This window comes from Pseudopipra pipra, chromosome 6, assembly GCF_036250125.1.
Source record: "Pseudopipra pipra isolate bDixPip1 chromosome 6, bDixPip1.hap1, whole genome shotgun sequence".
NCBI lineage: Eukaryota > Metazoa > Chordata > Aves > Passeriformes > Pipridae > Pseudopipra > Pseudopipra pipra.
In genome coordinates, this window is record NC_087554.1 from 52,628,216 (window position 1) to 52,650,163 (window position 21,948).

The window sequence follows — 21,948 nt, forward strand, 5'->3', positions numbered from 1 at the left end:
TACTCAGAATTCTCACAAGATCACCTGCCTGTGATAATCATTCAGAATTCTGAATATTAAAATGGTTAATGCCAGTGGTCATGCCCACCAGAACATTTCAGAAACACTTGCAAGTGTAAAAAGCAACTGCATGTCAGAGAGTAAAGATTTCTTTTTTGACACAAAATAATAGGATTGCATAATATTTATATAACAACGGCAAGACAAAGAACATTCCATTTTGCTGTTAACAGACAATTCTTTAGGCAAATCAATACTCAGAACCATTGTTATCTTACAGTCTTTCATCTTTACCTTTTTGCTTTTTGCGAATTTTCTCAACAAGCGAACGGATCTGTACATATTCTTCCCATTCCTTTCCAGGACCTGGGGGAGGACTGCTGCATTCTGGAAGTAAAAATGCCAAATAAAAATGTTTTCTTTCATAAAGTAGATTCTATCATTTTAACATCAGAGTTATGGCTTCACAGCAACTTAACTGAACTGCAGTACTACTTGTCCTTCAAATATGTTTACATGGCAAATAAAATGATCTCCACTGTTAAAAACATCCCATTATATGACAGGTTAGTAATTCAGGCTTTTGAAATTTTCACAGTATAACTTACCTGAAGTTATTTTATTTTTGATATTCTTTATGACATAAGAAAGAGCAAATGTCTAAAAAGCTAGGAAGAAAAAAAGGTAAACAACCAGGCTATTGAGTAGATAGTATCCCAAATAAGACAAACAAAGAAAAAAGTCTCTGTTTTCAATAATTCAAGCAAAGCATTCTGTTTACATTAGCCTGCTTGCCATCACTCTTGCTGTAATGAAAGCAGACAACAATAGCACAGAGCTTACCTTAAGTAATTGAGAAATTTGCTGGTACATACATTTGACCTGCCTAGTCAATACTGTTTTCACAGATGCATTGATACTGGAAGGACAAGCAAAGGAACACAAAGCCATGCTTTAGCTTTAGATTACATCCACAGTGTCTCTGCCAATATTCTAAATGCCAAGTGTGTGGATTTCTTGATCTAAGCCATGTAAATCCAAGTGGACAGCTGAAGATTACCTTGCTCAACCGATTTGAAAAATCCTAGCACTGATAAAATATGGAAGCTTGACAAAAAGAACAGCTGATACTTGTCTTTGCTTAGCAAATTAGATCTATGTTTTATTTTTGGTAGCAAAGCAGAGGCCAATGATAGCATAAGCATCAAACTGCTTTGACAACTCCTTGTCTTCTCTTTGTGAGCAATGCTAAGAAAAATTCCAATTTTTCTAAAGCAACATTTTGATGTGTCCAGGATATTAAAATCTGGACTTGTGTTTCAAAAAGAAATGTAGCTCAGCACAGTTACTAATGACAGTAGAAAGAGTGTAAGACAGTATTTTAGCATCATCATATGAAATTACTCTCTGCTTTTCATCTTTACTAGAAATACTGGATGAGTTCCAAGTTCCCCAACAAATGAAACAAATCTTTGGTCTATACACAAGAACTAAGCACCACGAAAAGTTTCCTAACAGCAACAACAACAAAAAATTTATGTAAGTGACAAAAATATCTGTGCAGTTGAACTGAGTTGTATTGCTGCTTCACACAGTTAATTTCTCTAATATCAGTTCAAAGTACTGTTCAAATGATAAATGGAAATAGTGCCATTCTTGAGGTCTACAAGAAAAACATTTTTGATAAAGCTTCAATGTCAAATTATCTAGTTTTTTAAAAATCTAATCTCACCCAGTATTTATACTTGTGTTGAGATGTAAAGCCAAAAGCTGCCACAAATATGGTATGTCCAATACATACACATTTAAATAAGCTAGTAATGGTATATACTAACAGAGACAGTTCAGTATGTATCTCAGAGTATCTGTCTTAATTTAAGCATTCTGAAATAGCAAGCTTGGCCACTTAAAGAAAATGAATATAACTCGTTGGCTTCAGCAAGAGAATGTTTTTGAGTGGTTTGCACGCCATCCCTTTTCCCCGAAAAGCATAAAAACAAAACTTACTTTGCAATAACTCACTAATTAGATTCAACATTTCCTTTGGAGATACTGTTGCTGTGGCTCCTGTACCCGACTTCTGAGTTTTTACTCGGCTCTTCTTCCCCATCTTCCAACTAAAAGAGATTAAGAAGCACAGTGCCACCAATTACTATGAAACAAAATATGATAAATATGAATGGACAAGATCTTCTCTTATTAGTCACTTATAAAAAAAAAAAAAAAGATGAGGAGTTGTTTCTTGCACAGGTATATGTGCAAATATTATTTGTATGGCCTGAATGTAAGAGCCATACAGTGCAATCCAAAGCAATATTTCATCTAGTTGCACATTAATTACTTCAGGATAATTAGAAACTAGAAATCTTAGAGAGAAAAAAATTATTCAAATCTTGTGCAAATTTATTAGTTTTGAAAAATATTATGGATTCCAAAGTATTCATCCAATATAAAACCAGGTTATTTTACATCATCAGCTGCACAATAGACATCAGCTAAATTAGTATTTTGACTGCACGACAGCAGTAATTCAAATTGAATCAAAAATAAAGTATCTCATTTCAAAATAAAATCAAAATACCATATGTATGTATATATCTTTGCAGCAGCTTCTTGGGGTTCAACACAAATAGTTACGAAAAACCTGTTTTCAGTTCCCACAGTAAATGGGACATCATCCTAGGCTTGTTTTCAAATATTCAGAGCCCCTTCTTCTCATGGAGGACTTAAATCACACAACACCTCCCTGGAACATCAGTGCAAGTAGGGTGTGAAATATCCAGGGAATTTCTGACATGCACTGGGAGTAGTTTCTGATGCTGGCAGTGAACAGCCTTCTAGGGGAGGGGTTGTGCAGGATCCAGTGCTCATGAACAAGGAAGAACTGCTCATGCATAAGACAGCCAACAGCTGCCTTAGATGCAGTAATTGTGAAATTGTAGTGTAAGTCTTGAGGAAAGAAAGGAAGGAAAGCAGCAGAGTAAAGACTCTGGACTCACAGTAGATAAAGCTGGGGATTGCTCAGGGAATGAATGGTAAGCAAAATGCCCTGGGAAGCCACAAAGGAGCACATGACAGCCAGTCATCTTCTTGAACTCTTCTCTGAGCACAAAAATAAGCCTTCCCAACATGCAAGAAAATCAGCAGGCACAGCAGGAGGCCAGCTGACTGTACACAGGACTTCTCACTGTTTCAAATGAAACAGAAATATATGTACAGGGGAAGTGGGGACAGGCAGCTGGAGGAGAATACAGATGCACTGTCTGGGCAAGCAGAAAATGAAGCAGGGAGGCCAAAGCTTGTCTGGAACTGATATTGAAGAGGGATGTGAAAGGCAAGAAAAAACATTTCTACCATGAGCAGAAGACAGATTAGGGAAAGTATAATTCAGCTGCTAAAGTGGGAAGCAACCTAGTGATGAAAGGTACAGAAGAAGCTGAGGTACTCAACACCATGGTCTTTACCAGCAAGATCTGCTATCAGGTTTCCCAGGTTTCTGCATCTGGTAGCAAAGTTTGAGGGAGAGTAGCTATCAAATCAGAAGACTATCTAGGTAAGCTGGACCTATGTAGGACCAGATGGCAAACATACAAAGTACTGAGAAAGCTAGTTGATGTCTCTGGAAGGTTGCTGGCTACCATCTTTGGAAAGTCATGGTAACTGCCTATGACAGGGAACAGGTAACTTAAAAACAAACAAACAAAATCCAATCTAAAAGCAAGGTGGAGGCAGGAGAGGATAAAGGATCCAGGGAACTAGATAGTAGTGAGTCTCACCTCGTTTGCTGTACAAATTGTAGAGTGAGTCCTAAAAGGAAACTATTTCCAGGCATGATGGACATAAATGTGACTGGAATTAGACTTTTAAAAGCAAACCCTGTACAACCAACCTGACTGCCTTAAGCAGAAAATGGTGGCTTTGTGGACCAGGGAGAATTGGTGGTTGCCAGTGCTTTGACTTAAGCAAGGTTTTTAACACTATCTTCCATAGCACCCCGGTTGTCAAACTGAGGAGATGTGAACTGAACAGGTAGGCAAAAAAATTCCTTGGACCATGAAGTTTAAAGAGGTATTGTAAATAATTCTAAATGCCAACTGGTTAGATGCAGTATTCCTCAGTGGCTGATACTGGCCAACATGATCAGATTTGGATGCTAGGACAGAAAGCATCCTCAGCAAATTATGGGGAAAGCAGTCAACATGTTGGAGGGGAGGGTCACAATTCAGAAGAACCTCAGCTGATTGGAGGAAGCAGCAAACAGTAACTTTGTTAAGTTAAACAAAGACAAATGTAAAATATCCTGCATTTGGGAAGGAAAAGATCCCATACAGCTTTATTGCTGCAGACTGGACTGGCAGCAGCTCTGCAGAAAAGGATTTGGAAATAGTACCCTAGGAGACAGCAAGTTCAAGCCAGCAGTGCACCCTAAAATCAGTGAAAACTAACTGTAGTTTGAGCTGCATAAGCAAGAGCACAAACAGCAGGCCAAGGGAAGCAATTATTCCCTTCTGCTTGGCATTCGTAAGGCCATGTTTAGAATATTGCAGTTTTGGGCCATGCAGTACAGGAGGTGCTGGCAAACTGGAGCAAATGCAGAGGAAAGCCACTAAAATAGTAAAAGGGCTGACACATGACATGAAAGACGTGAGGGAGTTAAGTTTGGTCAGCCTGGAGAACGAAAAGGAGCCCACTACTGCTTTCACCTATGTGACAGGGAGTTATACAACAGGTAGAGGCAGATTATTCTCAGGGAAACAGTGAAAGCTCAACAAGCAACAGACTTAGTGCTGCAAGGGAAATTCCAAATAGATATAAGGAAAATCCTCACCATGAGGGTAGCTGAGCACTGAACAGGATGGAGATTTAACAGCATCTCCAAGCAACCTTGGAGATTTTTGAAATTTGACTCAGCAAGGCCCTAAGCAACCTGATCTAACTTTGAAGTTAAAGCAGAAAATTAAGCCTCTCAATCTCCAGAGATCCCTCCCCATCTACATTTTACTGCAACTACATTCTACATGTTACTGCAACTGAAATTTTCACCCATATAAGGGCAGCCTAAGTAGTCTATATTGGTAAATGATATCTTTCTGTACAGCATAGAGGATTCTATGTCCAGTTACTTTGCAGTGAGAGGAGAGTCAAGACACATTCAGGTAACTCTGGATATCTGAAAAATTTCAACTGTCTGTCTAAGTCATCAAGATCACCTCAGCCAGAGCAGCTTTAAGTTATCACACACTGCACAGTAAAATCCATAAAAATGCTAAAAATTACTGTACAGAAGTAGTACTTTGGATTCCAGGTGTTCTGAGAACTTTGTATATATAAAAGGGATCCTTTTATTCTTGGTCAGTGCATTTTCCTCTCATCCTCTATCAAAAAGTTTTGTTCTTTAGTAGCTCATATTAATACTGGAATGTATTCACAGAATCAAATGGGTTGGAAAAGACCTCCAAGATCATCAAGTCCAACCCTTGATCCAAAACTACCATGGTTACTAGACCATGGCACTAAGTGCCACATCCAGTCTCATCTTAAAAACCCCCAGGGATGGTGAATCCACCACTTCCCTGGGCAGCTCATTCCAATGTCTGATTATTCTGTAAAAAATTTCTTCCTAATATCCAACCTAAACCTCCCCTGGCAGAGCTTAAGATCATGCCCTCTTGTCCTACTGCTGGTTGCCTGGGAGAAGAGACCAACCCCCACATGCCTACAGCCTCTTTTCAGGTAGTTGTAGAGAGTGATGAGGTCTCCCCTGAGCCTCCTCTTTTCCAGGCTAAACCCCAGCTCCCTCAGCCTCTCCTCAGAGGACTTGTGCTTGAGTCCCTTCACCAGCCTCGCTGTCCAAGCCATGGGCTGCCAGCTTTTTCAGGAGTATGCTATGGGAGACAGTGTCCAAGGCTTTGCTGAAGTCCAGGTAGACACATCCACAGCCTTCCCCTCATCCACCAGGTGCATCATCTGATCATAAAAGGAGATCAGGTTGGTCAGACAGGACCTGCCCTTCCTAAACCCATGCTGGCTGGGTCTGATCCTTTGTCCATCCTGTATGTGTTGTGTGATTGCACTTAGGATGATCTGTCCCATAACACTGAGGTCAGGCTGACTGGCCTGTAGTTTCCCAGGTTCTCCTTGCAGCCCTTCTTGTGGATTGGCATGACATTTGCCAACTTCCAATCACCTGGGACCTCCCCAGAGAGCCAGGACTGTTGGTAAATGATGGAGAGCAGCTTGGCAAGCTTTTCTACCAGCTCCCTCATCACCCTAGGATGGATCCCATCTGGTCCCATAGACTTGTGAATATCCAAGTGGCTCAGCAGGTCACCAACTGTTTCCTTCTGGATTACAGGGGGGCTATTCGGCTTCCCGTCTGTCTACCAGCTCCAGAGGCCAGTTGTCCTGAGGATAACCTGTCTTACTGTTGAAAACTGAGGCAAAGAAGGTGTTAAATACCTCAGCCTTTTCCTCATCTTTGGTGACTATGTTCCCTCCCCCTGTCCAATAAAGAATGGAGGTTTGCCTTGCCCCCCCTTTTGTTATCGATGTATTTGTAGAAGTACTTCTTGTTATGCCTAGCAAAAGTGGCTAGATTGAGTTCAAGTTGTGCCTTTGTCTCTCTAATTTTCTTTCTACAAGACCTAACTATATTCCTAAACTCTTCCTGAGTAGCCAGCCCTTTTTTCCACAGTCAGTAAGCTCTCTTTTTTCCCCCTAATTTCCTTTAAAATTTCCGTGTTCAGCCAGGCTGGTCGTTTTCCCCACCAGCTTTGCACACTGGGACAGCCTGCTCCTGTGCGTTCAAGACTTGCTTCCTGAAGCAAGTCCATCCCTCCTGGACCCCTTTGTTTTCAAGGGTTGTTTCCCAAGGTACTCTCTGAACCAGTCTTCTGAGTAGGCCAAAATCTGCCCTGTGGAAGTCCAGGGTAGAAGTTTTATTGATGGCCCTCTTTGCGTCCCTGAGTATTGAAAACTCTATCATTTCATGGTCCCTGTGCCCCCGACAGCCTCTGACCACCACATCTCCCACCAGCTCTATTCTGTGAACAGCAGATCTAGCAGGGCCCCACCCCTGGTAGGCTCATTTACCAGCTAAAGCAGGAAATTATCCTCTATACACTCTAGGACTCTCCTGGACTGCCTCCTCTCTGCTGTGCTGAGTTTCCAGCAGACATCCGGCAGGTTAAAGTCACCCACGAGCACAAGGGCTGGTGATTTTGAGACATCTGCCAGCTGCTTGTAAAATAATTCATCACCCTCATCATCCTGGTTGGGTGGTCTGTAACAGACTCCCACCAGGATGTCAGCCTTGTTGGCCTTCCCCCTGATTCTGATTCACAGGCACTCAACCTTATCATTATTGACTCCAAGTTCTACAGAGCCAAGAGACTCTCTAACATATAGAGCTACCCCTCCACCTCTCCTACCTTGCCTGTCCCTTCTGAAGAGATTGTAGCCACCCATGGCAGCACTCCAGTCATGAGAGTCATCCCACCACGTTCCCGTGATGGTGACTACATCACAGCTTTCCTGCTGCACGATGGTTTCCAGCTCCTCGTTTGTTACCCATGCTGCGTGCATTGGTGTACATGCACTTCAGCTGGGCTGCTGATTTCACTTCTAACTCAGGCTTTCCCCCTTAGGCTCATCTCTGGAGAGCCTGGTTTCAACCCCTTCCCCCTTCAAACATAGTTTAAAGCACTCTTGATCAGCCCCAACAATTTACAGGCTAGAGTCCTTTTGCCCTTGCTAGATAAATGAAGCTCATCTGACTCTAGCAGACTAGGTACCACAGAATTTGCCCCGTGGTCGAGCAGCACCAACCCTTTAGCCACCTACTGATGAGTTTTCCTACTCCTCTCCTCATTCATCCCTGCTACTGCAGGAACTGAGGCAAACACCACCTGTGCTCCTGTCCCATTAACTAATTGACCCAGCGCCTTGAAGTCCTTAATTATTGACCAGCAGCTGAAAAATTCTAGTGGGAAAGGGACATAATCTGGCTGCTTTCCTTTTCCATTAAAATTAGAAGGAACAAGAAAATGCCAAACCCAAGGCTTATTTTAAATATTAACTTCAAATGATAAGGAAGCAAGTTAAGGTTAACATTGTTAACTTATTAATTCAAAATTAAAGGAGCTCAAAACTGACTGAAGAGCAACACCCCATAAAAGGAAAAAAAATAAGGCAAAACTATATGGTGTTTTCCGAAGGGAAGACAAACAAAGCAGGACTTTCATCTTCTCATATTAAATACAGTGCAAGGACAAGAGTACCTGAGTACATGGAGACTGTGAAGTCCTGGGGCACACCCACATCCCCTGATTTTAGCATCTGACGGATATCAGAGGCTCAAACAACCCAACTGCACTGCTTAACTTTATCAGTCCCCCTTGAGTTGCATAAATTCCTTTCCCAATACAGTTTCTACCATGAAAAGCCCACACGTGAAGGCTGGTAAGGAGAAATCCCACAGATTCGGTGTGGGAATCCCTGTCTGGTTACATCCCTTGAAGTTTGTGAATGAACACTTGGACATCCTCTTGAAAGCTGTTGCTCTACCACAAACAGTTACATTTGTTATGAGATTTCTTAACACTTTTCAGCTCATATGAAGGAGCCAGTAACAATCATCAAGAAATCCATGTTGAATTTATAATAGTAGCAATTGAAAATAGCATCAGTATAAGTGGTCAACCTGCCATAATGCAGTGTGAGCAAAGATATAGAATTCAAAGTTTATTTTCATCATCTTCCCATAATACACTCTTTCCTTCTGGTTTTTTTTTTCATCTTTATCCCCCAGTAATTTTCTCATAACTGTAAAAATATAAACAGCTCTTGGTCCACCTTCACAAAGACTTTATTTGCACATCACCTACTCACTTGAGTGTTCTCCTCCCCCATATGCCATCCTGTTACATTTATTTTAGACTCTTCTGCTCTTAAGAAAAATCAAGTCAGATGGGTCTGTCATGGATCCAACAGCAGGTTTTGAGATGGAGTCCAAAATCTTAAGGGCAAGAATAATGCAGTTCGGTATTGATTCACACAAATGGTTTTCTACATTCTCTCTAAGCACAATTCCTTGCATCTTTAGAATCGTCACAAAATTAAAGCACTCACACATTGTATTTCATCTTAGAAGTTATAAACTTTGACATATAGTTTATATCATGCCACTCAAAAATATTAAGATATATAGATTGAACAACCTTGGTTTCTCATTTCTAAGAATGAAGAAAATTTATCAATCAACAAACTGGGGAAAAACAGTCTCAGCAAATGTTCTGTATACGCAATTACCAAAATACTACAGGCTTTTTTCTTTACTTTTTTTTAAGTTGTATTTAGAGAAAAAATCTGCTTGAAATACAAGCAACCATCAGTAGATTTATGAGAGAAAAAAAAGAAAACTGCACATGGAGACATGAAAACTGCATTAAGCAGTCAGAACAACAATACAGCAATGCATGAAGCTGTTAAAGTATGGTACAGAGCACTAAATTTTGAATTTTTCCTTGTATGAAACATGTTAGTAGGGAGAATCTACTCTTGCAATGAAAGCATTGCCAAGAATTGCCTAAAGATAAAGCTGATTTTAGATTATGTGAACTTCAGCTTCCCAAATACGATGAAAAGAAAAACTCGAACAATGCTTTGTCTTTGCACCACTATCATAAATGAATATTGTTACAGAGGCAAAAAAAAATATCCTTAGCTGAAATCTGCTCTACGCAAGTAAAAAATTCAAGGCAAGATCTGTCCCAGCTACTATTAATGCTCAGATAACAAACAGCAAACATACCACAGGAAAAAAAAAATGTTCAGTGAACACGACTCATTAGATTGATGGCACCGCAATCAGAAATGTATTTTTTCAGTAGGCTGCCACCAGTATATGAATGTGAAATAAGCTCTGTAAATATCTCTGCTCTCTCCTTTGATACATGTATCCTGTCTATTGCTTCTTAGTCATCACAATTTCTAGAGAGGAAATTTTTTGCATGCATGATTAAATCAGCAAGTCTCTCTCACACAAAAAAAGCAAAATGAGCAGACTGATATCTTGAGATATCTTGTTAAGGAAGTATTTCCTTTTAAGGAATCATCCATCTTGATCAAAACTGTTCTTTTTTATCTAATTCCCAATCAGAAAACCAGGTTTCTACTTCCTACATACCTATCCTCATTCACTGCTCAGTTACATGAAACTGATACAACTATTTAAAATCTAATGCATCTGACAGCTGTATTGTGTAGTAAGAGCCATAATTTGAAAGGGTTTGCTGCTATACATAGCTGTCCAGAAAATGTATTCCAAATACCAACACAGTGAAGTCTGTGTAGCATTAAAAAAAAAAAAAATCACATTTTATAAAATATATAAACGTAGATTATGAAAGTTTTTTCAAAATTTCTGAAAACAAACAGAAAGCATAATCTGATTTCACACTCAGAAAAAACCAGTTTAGTTGAGCAGTGCTCTGCTGTATTTAACCAGGAAATGAGTTATAACGATAGCAGGAGACCTAATATGGAGAAAGTAAGTGTGGTTCCTTTGTGAACCTATGTTTTGTAATTCAGTTCATGAAATAGATTTTAAAGTTAAATTTCAATTAAAAAAAAAAATCCTGGAATTCCAAGAAAGATTTGCATCTTCAGAAAAAACAAAACAATATTTTTTTATTTTTAAATAAAATTTCAGATACTAAGTATCTTTTTTTACAAGTGACTAAAACTATTGTTTAGAAAGAAATAAAGTGAGCCCTCTTCTCCACACAGCACTGAAAAGAAGGCTGTTTGCCAGTACATGCATGACAACAGAAACAATAAATACATATAAAATAGATATATATAAAATATAGCTGCACAACATGTGGAAAAAAACCAAAAAATCCTTCAGATGAACTGTAAACTTGATAAACATCTGAAGAAGCAGCAGTACATATTTCAGTGGAAAAGTGATTTGGATTTCTTTTTTTTTTCCTTTTTGAGTTTGGTTTTCTGGTTGTCTTCTGGCGAACATTTCTTAAATACTATGCCATGTTTTCTTTCAAACGAACGTTGTTGAAAATTCCTGAAAGCATTTTGCAAAGAGCAAGTACACTGACAGCAGTGATGAATAAGCTTGGTAACACAGAACGAAGCCACATTTCCAAATATAGTGTATCAGCTGGCTTGGCAAAAAGAACCATGCCAAAACTGGCAGTGAGCGGTGTAAATGATCCATCCCCCATCTAATACTGCTATCTAAGTGCAGTTGTGTTGTGTCAGACTTTGAACTTGTTTCCCCATTGCACACAAATAGTATTTTAATGAGCTGAAAAATATGCCTCCTCTTGAGTTACAGCTTTAAAAAGTGAGCATGTTCACCCAACAGCTTTAGAAGGTAACCATGAGAAGCCTGCAGAAAAATCCCCAAAGTATTAAAGAACTGCCACCCAGTGCATGTGTTTTTGTTGTTTTGGGTTTTATTTTTAAAAACATGACTGCTTCAGCATTTTATTTAAGAAAACTAATATCTATGGTATTAGAGAACTTGACTACATCACAGGAACACATTTCCTTACTGAAGCAATGCCAGGCTCGGATGATAAAATACAGATCTTCCCAAATAATACTTCAGAAAAAAATAATCCATTTAATCATTAACGATCCCCCCAGCTTTACATATTCACATGCCAACCAAGGAGTTCACTGCAGCACTACCTAGAGCTGCAGTTGGGTTTGACAGAAAAAAAAAAATCTATCCTAAAGCATTGTAAAGACACCTACCTCTTGCAACCTTTGCTACAAAACTGTGAATATATGGTCACAGTGCTGAGCAAACACTCTATTAATTTTCAAGTATTTTAACTGTGCTAGTTTTAAAAAAATATCCTACATGAGGTAGAATATATGAAGTCTAATTTCTTCTGGAAATGTATCTACCTTTCTTTTCCAATGGCCTCAGAATCCCTGCAGGGCTCTGTTACCTTCCTCATCTCTTCTGAGACGCCACGTTGCTTTCAGTTCCCACCCCACACGACCACACCAGACAGGCAGCATCTTCTTTTGCAGGTTTCGATATAACTGCACATGTTGGGCAAAAACATCAGCACACACGTTCACTAACTAACAAACAGACCAAGCAGATACTATTTTCAACACAGCTTTTTCTCTAGCAAAAGGGCCATCTCAACTTATTTGAGTTCTCCCACTGTCAAAGTCGATTGAAAGCATCCAAGTTGATGGGTAAAGCAGGAAGGACTGAGCAGCAAAGACAACTGACATGGTCCTCTAAGCCTTATTTGCTTCAGCTATTCCTTTTTACTTTACACAGTAGTAAACCAGCTACCCAAAAGTTTGCCGAGCTTTTACAATGCCAATCAAGTTAGGAATTCCCACAGCAAGAGCTATCCATCCAAGTTTAACTTTGCTTCAAGGACTCACTATATTTCAATGCAGTATCTTAACATTGAATCTTCTTTAATTCAGATCCTTGTAGATGCTAATTACATTATGTTCTCATTATTACATAATAGTTCCCACTCCACACATCTACTTGGCACACACTAGCACAGAAGGCGAGGGATGCAGATCTAGAATCAGTATTAGAAGGACAGATACAGGTCAACAAGGGCAGACAAGGGGAAGATGAGGGAATTCTCAAGCCATGCAAAGAGCAAGGAGAGGTGAGTATAAGTAGGTGGTTGTGGGATATGTTCCTTGGCTTCATCGAGAGGGAGGACAGATGAGTGGGATGCACACAAATGAGGCATGCAATTTTTTCTTCTAGTTTGATTGCCTAGATTAAGTCCTTTTCCCCTCTACTGCAGAGAAGGAAGTGTATCATCTCTTATATCAACATATGTTAAGAAGCCCAGGGTCTTAAGGGACAAGCTTAATGCCTCTAGGCAACTGACAGGAGTTCTCCAATCTGTATGTAGGAGAACACAATTTTACACTTGATATGACCAGTTTTACACAGAATGTGATCTTTTGCTTCCACTGATCAAGGTTTTTTTTCTCTAAACTTGAATCTTATGACTGTGGCTAAAAAGATAAATACATTCTATAGCAAATAGAAAGCATGAAATCAAGAAGTGTAAGAACAGTGTGGGTGGAGGAAGAGATCTGTGATCTTTAAGAAAAACTCAGCTTATACAGTTACAATGAATGCTATGTTTTCTTGTGAAAACCACCTACATTATGTCACTTGGAAACCACATTAACATTCTCATCACTCCTAAGGTATTAATCTAAATGTTCCCACTAAATAAATGACTAATTAGTTACTGATTCAATCCCTTTCCCTCCACCTCTCTCACCTTTGCTGTACTCCACCCCTTCTCTTCTTGCTATTAATTCTCCTCTTCTACCACTGCCCTTTCCTTTTTTCTTCTATTTCCTCTATAAACTTGCCCCAAAAGCTGCACTAAATACAAATGTCATTTTAGTTCACTGTGTTTGTGTATTTTCTTCCTCCACTATGTTTCTGTTCTTCTATTTAAGCTGCAAGTTCTTTTGGAAGCGGGACCTCCTGTGATTATAGAGGGGTTATAACAAGGAAGCCTTTCTTTTTTTTTTAAACAGGATCTGAAGTATTGCCATAACACTGATGACAATGCTGACAAAAATGACCTACAGAAAGCACTAATAAGATTAATGATAGAAAAGCCCATATTGTTTCCACTTATGACTGCATTCCACTTAAAATACAATGTAAATTTATGTTTCCCAAGAACTCCCTTAGCCATAACCCACACTATTTCCTTCCCTAAGAGCTAGCTTTGATATACTTGCTCCTTGTGGCAAGATACTGTTCAGAATCAGTCTATGCACAGCACAACTGATACAGTTTGCCCTATGTTTTTCTGCTCTCCCAGAACAACTTGGACCCCTCACATGCAGTCCATTCTTACTAGTTAATAATCTGTACACTTTTTTCTATATAAAATATAAGGATCAGCACACTTAGGTTTTCCATTTGAACATCAAGTAAAGAAAACCATCTCCAGCAGCAGCCCACATCTCCAGATACACATTCTGCAGAAGAAGGAGATCCTGGAACACGAATATATTGGTTACACAGTGTCGTTTTTTTCCAGTTCCATCTTACAAGGTTCTGATTACCATTCCTCCCTCCTTTTCTAATGTCTGTTCCCTGGATTCGAGAACCCCTAAAGTCACAGGTCTTTCTCCCCAGTTTCTCAATTAAAAAAAACTTACAATATTCCCTCATATCTTCCCACCTCTGAAGAATTGCACTGAGCAACACCAACCATCTCCCAGAGGAATAGTGAGATCAGAACTTGCTCTGCTCTGTTTCTTTTTAAAGTCTACAGTTTTCATCCTTATCTTAGCCTTCTTTATTTCTCTTCTCCCCTCACCCTGTCTTTTACCAGAGGAAAAGTAACAGTGACAGCAAGCAAAAACAGGTAGAGACCTACAGGAAAAGCATGACAGAGGGATTTTTCTCCAGTATATTCACCCCGTTTCTTGTGGCCCAAGCTGCAATGTAGTAAGCTTCTCTTCTTCATGAGGCCTGTGAAGTTACCCAGGTCAGCTTCTCCTACTTCATACACAAACTCACTTTTATTTTCATTTCAAAAACCCGTACATTTCCTCTCTCAGGTAAAGCAAATGAAATAGGTTGTCACCTTCCCTTCTTAACAAGAACAGTATTCCTGAGATAAGCTTTCCATAAGCCTCAAGTTTTTTGATTCTAGTATTTACTTCCCACACCTTTTCTTTCACAATCAGTTAGCAGATGGATTTTATGGCCTTCAGGAAGTAGGTACCCTTTACCTGTCTACAGTCTCTGGGCTACTTGCTTCTCCTAAACATCTATTTTCTTCAAGCAATCTACCAAGCCAGTTGTTGTAAGCTTTGCTGTTCTTTAAAGTAGACACAGTGCCATATGAAAAGTACAATCATCTAAATAAATGGAACTGGTTATGAATAAATTCTTAAACATTGAATGAGTAAACAACCAAAGGGGGAAAAAAAAAGACTGATACTGAAAATGTCTCTCTAGCTTTCACTAATGAAAAGAATGTACTGGCAAAAAAAAAATCGTTAGAAATATATGCCTATATTCTTAATGCTTCCAAATGAATGCTTTGTTTCTTCTCCTATGGGATGGGTTACACAGTTACAGTGTATGCATCTGTTACTGCTTTAAAAACAGTTACCATCAACTAAGTAAATAAAAAGAACATTGTCAGATTACACTTTTGCCCTTGTACTTATTCAGAAAAATCCAGTTCTTGCAAGCCATCTGTTTTTCAATAAGATCATCTTTTTACTTAATTCTACAGCTGGGCTGTTTTCTAAGGCATAAGACAGTCACATGATTGACTTGTGTTTCAATACACCCAGATGTAAAATACATTCTTAATGTTTGTGAGAACACTAGTTACATGTTTTATTCTGGAAGAGCTGTAATCCCAGAATAAACACCCTCAACATATACAAGAAACTTGGAAAAAATTTTGGTCTACAAAACATGTAAGATTAGGTGTTGTCAAGACCTACCCTCCCAATGCTCACATAAGAAAAATTCACAAATGGTGTAACTATAAATATGGAAATGTTAATACGGCCCAAAATCTTTATTAGCCAGTATGTCATAGCTACACAAGACTCACAGTTAGAAAGTTACTTTGGTTTTACCTGTTATCCTGTACACATACATACTACAAAATGCTTAGTTAAAAATATTCATATGCTAAGACATGAACTAGTAACTACACACTACCTTTGCTGTACTTAAACTGATTTGTAAAGATCTAAATATTCCACAAATTTCCAAAATAGCTCCTGTGATGTCTTAATGCAAGCTGGTTTGTTTCCCACTGAAATGTGCCAACGAGGCTCAAAATCACTTTAGCACATTATTTCAGTGACTCCTTGACCCATGCAAGCAGCGTCTTCATGTAAACCAAAGTATCAACGATGACTTATGAGATCAAGAACTGAGACCTTCTATCACCAATTCCTGTATTTTGCTCGGAGTCAGGCTAAGTAACAACACTAAGAAAATTAGTGACTGATGATGACTATGAAGGCAGGAGTTAAAGTTCAGCAATACTGTGTTAACAGAGGTGCAACAAAACACTGTAGCACTCATTACATTGCCCAGAGTGAACAACTGAGAGCAGAAGTTCTGTCCCCATTCAAGACAGCTCACGTACTTCAAAACTTTGACAAGGCCTTGTATGCAATTACGAACTTTAGGATGATAGTGTCCCAGTACACATTTCCATGGGAATTGATTTTAACTCAAAATGTACATGATGCATGGCTCACTGCAACTGTGTTTCGGTCACTAAGAATCATAGCAATTTTAACCACCAAAAAAGAGGTGAAAGAACTTCTAACAAAAAGTTGACCCACTCCTCTATTTGTGTTAATGGGGGGGGGGGGGGAAAAGAAAAAAGGTATGTGTTTGTAGCATCAGATTTTTTTATTATTACTAAATTCTGTAGGATGCACAGAAAAGATTGATGCATATTGATACATATCACTATATACTTATTGTACCTGCTTCATATAACAGCCAGAGCAGAAGAAACAGAGCCTGCTTGAATAGTTTAAAAAAAAAAATCTTGGGTAACACTGCATAGGTTTTCTTAAGTCCTTTTTTAATTGCATTATAGTCAATGGCATAAATAATACAAAACTAGGCAATAACATATTTTCCAATTAACCGGACTGTCTTCAAGGAAGAGATTTAAAGCTGAAGACACTTAATGCCAAGGACTACTGTTTAATTGCAACAATAATTCCACCTAAGTGGAATGCCCTCAAGCAACCTAGTAGCAATTGGGCCCATGATTATTGCTATGCACTATCAGTTCTGCTTAGTTTTTGTCTTAACACCTTTGACTCCCCTCTTGTTTTCTACACATACTGCGATTCCAATACGATTTACTATTGCCTCCTGGGCTGCTCCTTTCCAATCAGATAATTATCTAGGACCATCATACTAAAAAACCCACATCTCCAATCTCGGCATAGGTAGCAGATCTATAAAAGGGATGGTCACAGTCCCTGGGCCCTTCTAATGTAATTAATTCCCATGTTGAAGTTAGTCCTCCAAGCAGCCAGGTGATGCAGATGTAACTGTACATCAGATACACCACATCCCTTTCATTTAAAAGAACTTCCTACCCACAAAGTCCTTGCAATATGTACACGAAGTGGCAAGAAACCTCTCGCAAATCACTCATGAAAAGGAGGAAAGGAAGATGATATCTACAGCAGAAAACAAGTATCTACAAGCTTTAAGACCTGTTCTGTGCTACATGGCAACATAAGCAATTCTTGCTCTCAAAATGAGTTTTCAATGTACATTCATGTCTTGTAACAACTTAAATTGGCTGAATGTTTCAATACCACTGCTGGAACCAAAAAACCACTTAAGTACCTATATTTGGACACTGAACTGACACTACCCAGTGTGCACAATTAAACTGTGCTTGAAATTATAGATATCTGAACTCAGCTACAGTTTTGTGTTGCTTCCTGGAACACCCTGTTCTTACGGAAGGGAATCTAAGCAGTTTTAAAGTAACTGCTGTATTTTTCTCTAGCTAAGACTGAAGCACAGCTGTTCCATCAAGCTTCTGCAGCAGATGAATGCCTTAAAGATGTAGTCAGAGGTGGTACTGCTGGCACTTCACCCTGACCAGCAGTCTTAGGATCACTATCAGACCACAACAAACAAAACACTTGGATGGTCCAGAAGTGCCTATTTAATGCCCAGGGCTTCCAGGATGCAGCCAGGAACTGTAGCACAAAGTAGTGTGACCAGGAAAAGGTAAGTTTGGAGAATTCCAGTGGATATTTGTGTACCTTTTCTTAACCTTTCAAAGACATGTGGGGATATCTACACCAGTTAATGTGCTTGCTCCTAAATTATATTGTGTGCCTTGTGTAGTTCTGAAAGACATCTGACAGCTCATGTTGAAATAGGACTGAGTTCATGGTCACAGGGAGGAAAAAGTTTGGAGTGGCAGTGCACCTCTGTGGGACTGTGCTGTACTATTACCCAATCATATGGTACACCTGCCTGCCTTCCTGCTCTGGGTGCAGAGTGACATCAGCTAGTTGTATAAATTTATATAAAAATGTATTACTGGACATTCGTGGAAACAATGAATGAGCATTACTATAATTCATTCCACGTGTACCCATGGGAAGTTTGAGGAGAATTGAGTGCTTTGTTATATGGCAAGGTCATACAATGGTTGCCAATGTATAAATTGTTGCAGTGCACAGATTTACTGCAATGCAAGTGGTAAGAAGTACTCTGGGGATGCTCTTTAATAGCTTAAGAGAAACATTTTACCAATAAATTTATTACAGAGCTGCTTTATTCTGCTGAGAGAGACCACAGCCCTCAAGCCCAGTTACAACTACACTTCAAGCCACTGTGATTTTAGTGTCCTTAGAAAACACCATGGCAGACCAAGCACTCCACATTTCTAAATCCCAAAAGAATACTGTTTTGACAGTTGGGTGAGGAACTTCTGACAACATTTAAATGCTTTGCACATTGCAAAAAAAAGAACTTAAGAAGCTTCTGGTACGAATGCCTTATAAGTGATGTAATTGAAGGCTTAGCAACTGTTGGAAAGTCTTCCAAACCCACTAGCCTTAAGCCCCCTCCCTAGCTAGTGGTTAAAATGATGACTATTCTAGAAAGTGTGCCTAGAAGTTTCAGGTGAAATACCAGCAGTTTTTTGATCTTTTTATTCTAGGCCTCGAAAGCAAAGTAACATTCTTTAAAGCCCCTTTATATCTCATGGCATTCACAGTTGGCAACTTGAGCCCTTACAGTCCCCTCCACGTTTAACTCAAACGCTGCAATGGTTTGAAATAAGGAAGCTTTCAAAATGGACATTTATTGGACTCTCAGAAACAAGAAAGATGCAGCAATATTAAGTGTTACATGGCTTCAGATTTTGATAAAGTAATAACTGAAGTGTATGTGGACCACAAGGTACTGTAAACTGTTCAGAAGAATGATGGTAGAACTTTTCTGTATGCTTGCAGGTGACAACATAGACCAAAGCAGAAACATTACACACATTACAAAGTACGGGGCCTACGTTAGTTCCAAAACACATCTAGGAAGGCCACACAACTTTCTGAACAAACCCCTCCTCTTCATATTAAGGCAGAAAGACTGACCAGCATGTTTTCACAAGATAACTGCCTCTAGTATACTAATACACTGTTAACATGCCTGCTGAAAATGTTTTCCAGCCTAATTTGATGCAAACCCTAGCCCTGTCACCAACCTATCCCTTTGACCCCTAGGCATGCACTGAAACCCAGAGTAGATCTGACCAGACCCTACAAGCACTATTCCAAAGTGTTCAGATAAGGAGCTGCAATGATTTCTGTAGCCTCTCTGAGAACCTCTACAAAGCCTGAGTTTGTCTTGCCTCCAATCCCTCCAAACTGAGACTTCAATGTTGTTATTTGTAAGTATCTGCATTCCCAGTTCCCTGGGGCTATCTCGCTCCTGCACAACCAGCAAAGATAAACCACTTGCATCAGATTCCAGCAGTTAGGACTTCAACAGTCCCAGGCTTCTGGAGGCTCAGCACCTTTCATCTCATCTGAGATGTGCATGGCTTCCTGAGCTGCAGCAAGGAGCCACAGTTCAAGCAGCAGCCTTAAGGACTCCTACCGCAGCCAGAGCCCGTCTGCCTCACCAGGAACACCACCATGTCTTCTGCAGTAAAGGACCACAAACTGGACATTACATTAACCAACAAGTCACACTTGCAAGATGAAATTTATATCCATCAGCCCAAAATGAAAATTTGTTCCTACCAAATATCATCTCAAGAACAAGGGGAAAAGCAGCAGCATGACTCCTGACAAGACTGTCTGGTAGCGCTATTACGATTCCCAGTTCTTGTAGCTGAGTTTCCTGCTTCCACAGATAGAATCATCATCTACTAGTCTGGCAAATTTGTAGATAGAGATGACTTCCACTCAGACCAAGTAATTCTTCCTTAAAGAGGACAAAGGACAGAACTGAATACAAATATCGTGACTATTGCAGTGAAGCCACTCTTGACATCTTGCTGCAGGTGATAACTGGTAAATCTCTATCCACTAGAGAAAAATGCACTCTGGGAGCAACAGTACTTTCCAAAACTAGACTGCTCATGTCCTATGCCTTAGGCCAATGTGTCACATACTGTCAGGACAGAAGTCTGTAGAAATGTGTTCAAACCAGCTTTTTGTTATTAACCTGATCTGCCATTTGAGAGTTTTCTGGAAAAGATACAACTTTATCTTTACAGAAGGTAAAATGTTCCTCTAAGTTGCACAGAATTTTGCTTTATTGGGAGTGCAACAGTAAAACCCTGGTAAAACAAATAGAAGTGGCATCACTGCATTACCTTCCCACTTTCAAACTCTGCATATGCCATACTTTTAAGTCTACAATCACTGTTTACTAGGTTTTTGGCTGTTCATATCACTATATGAAACTCTACCCATACATCCAAACCACTTGCAGAGACCAACTCCAAGATATTACAAAACAGAGCAAGCAGTTATTGTATTAGTCTATTTTATTTTTGTCTTCTAAATGTCCAAACTTAAAGTGCAATGGGCCAGTTTTTCATATTCAGGCATGAATTCAAAGACTCAAGAAGCACAAGAAACAGGTTGTACAGGCCAGGCATCCTACAGTGACAGAAGGAAATTACAACAGTATCTGTCATTGTCTTGAAAGCAGGAACTCTATTTTCTAATAGAGCATTGACAAATGCAAAAATTGTAATTTCATGAGCCCTTAAAGAGCTCACTAGTATTACAAAACATCAGCTGAGAACAAAGTGAGAAATAACTTCGTGAATGCTGACTTTTGGAAAAAGGGGCAGAGAACAGATACAATCTGAATCTGACAACCACATGAAAATCCAACAGTCATTTTCTGCAACTGTTTTACAGTTTTATCAGTGTACTCATTGTATCAGCACACAAAGCTTCTCAAACTGGTCTGACAACATCCATTTTACTTGCTCCTGACTGACAGAATCAGGTGCAGCATACTCCAGAGGAAATGGATGCTTCTCTATTTTAAGGAGAGTTAACATATTAATATGCTATCAATGCAACTCTGCTTAGCAAAGGGGAAGATGAAACGTTGTAGGTGGTCATCCAAAGTAGCCAACCATTTCTTTCTTCACCAGCCAACTCTTACTACTTTCTGCAAGTCTAAAAATACTATTCCAGTACGCAAAGTTCCTTGAGCAAAGACATTCACCCAAACACAGCTCAGCTTCCTGCTGAGTTCTACTTCATTTGAAAAAGGCAGCTTCCAAAGAAAAGATTATCCCATTGCAAGATCACTGATACAAATACGACAGCCTCCAAACATGAAGACATAGCAGGAATATCCAAACCCAGGCAGTGTTACTCTCCACAGTGAGCAGTAGTAGTTATAAAAGGGCTGGGGGATTACAGAGGTTATCAATGGAGAGCCACAAGACTGTTGAAATTAATCATTCACCAGTTTCCTGAATCCTAGCAGCTCAAACCAAGCCACCTGGAAGCTCACAGACCACCCAGATGCCATGGTCTGTACAAGGCAGTGGAGTATTGACTCTGAAGGTTGTGAGCCTATTTTGAAAAGTCAGCTTTGTTTTTTGTAAAAACCTAAAATCTGGACAAATGAGTCACAGGCTTTTAGATACAGGCCAGTAGCTATTTCTTAATAACATTTCAACAAGAAAGAAACTATGCAGATGCATTAAAGAAATGCTTTCGAGTCAAGCGTCCAGTTGGCAAAACTGAATAAATAAACCTGCAAATATCTGCAGGGCACCAGCAAAGACTGGAAGATCTGAAAATTTTATCACTAGTTTTGAAGAATTAAGAAAACCAACTTTATGAATATTAGTATCAACCTCTATCCCACTCTCA

General features: G+C 39.4%; 1 protein-coding gene across 4 annotated transcripts in view; it reads right to left on the bottom strand.

Moving 5' to 3' along the window:
- Positions 1-21,948, bottom strand: part of SETD3 (SET domain containing 3, actin N3(tau)-histidine methyltransferase) — a 65,462-nt gene that overhangs the window by 36,716 nt on the left and 6,798 nt on the right. For all 4 annotated transcript variants that reach the window (XR_010431495.1, XM_064659115.1, XM_064659117.1 and 1 more), the window contains 2 exons: positions 2,008-2,117; positions 295-387 (listed from right to left, as the gene is read on the bottom strand). Coding sequence is in view for 3 of the 4 variants with exons in the window: in XM_064659115.1 (XP_064515185.1) it covers positions 295-387; positions 2,008-2,110 (196 nt within the window). In the remaining variant the exon portion in view is untranslated. Of the gene's footprint in view, positions 1-294; positions 388-2,007; positions 2,118-21,948 lie in introns of those variants that run through there.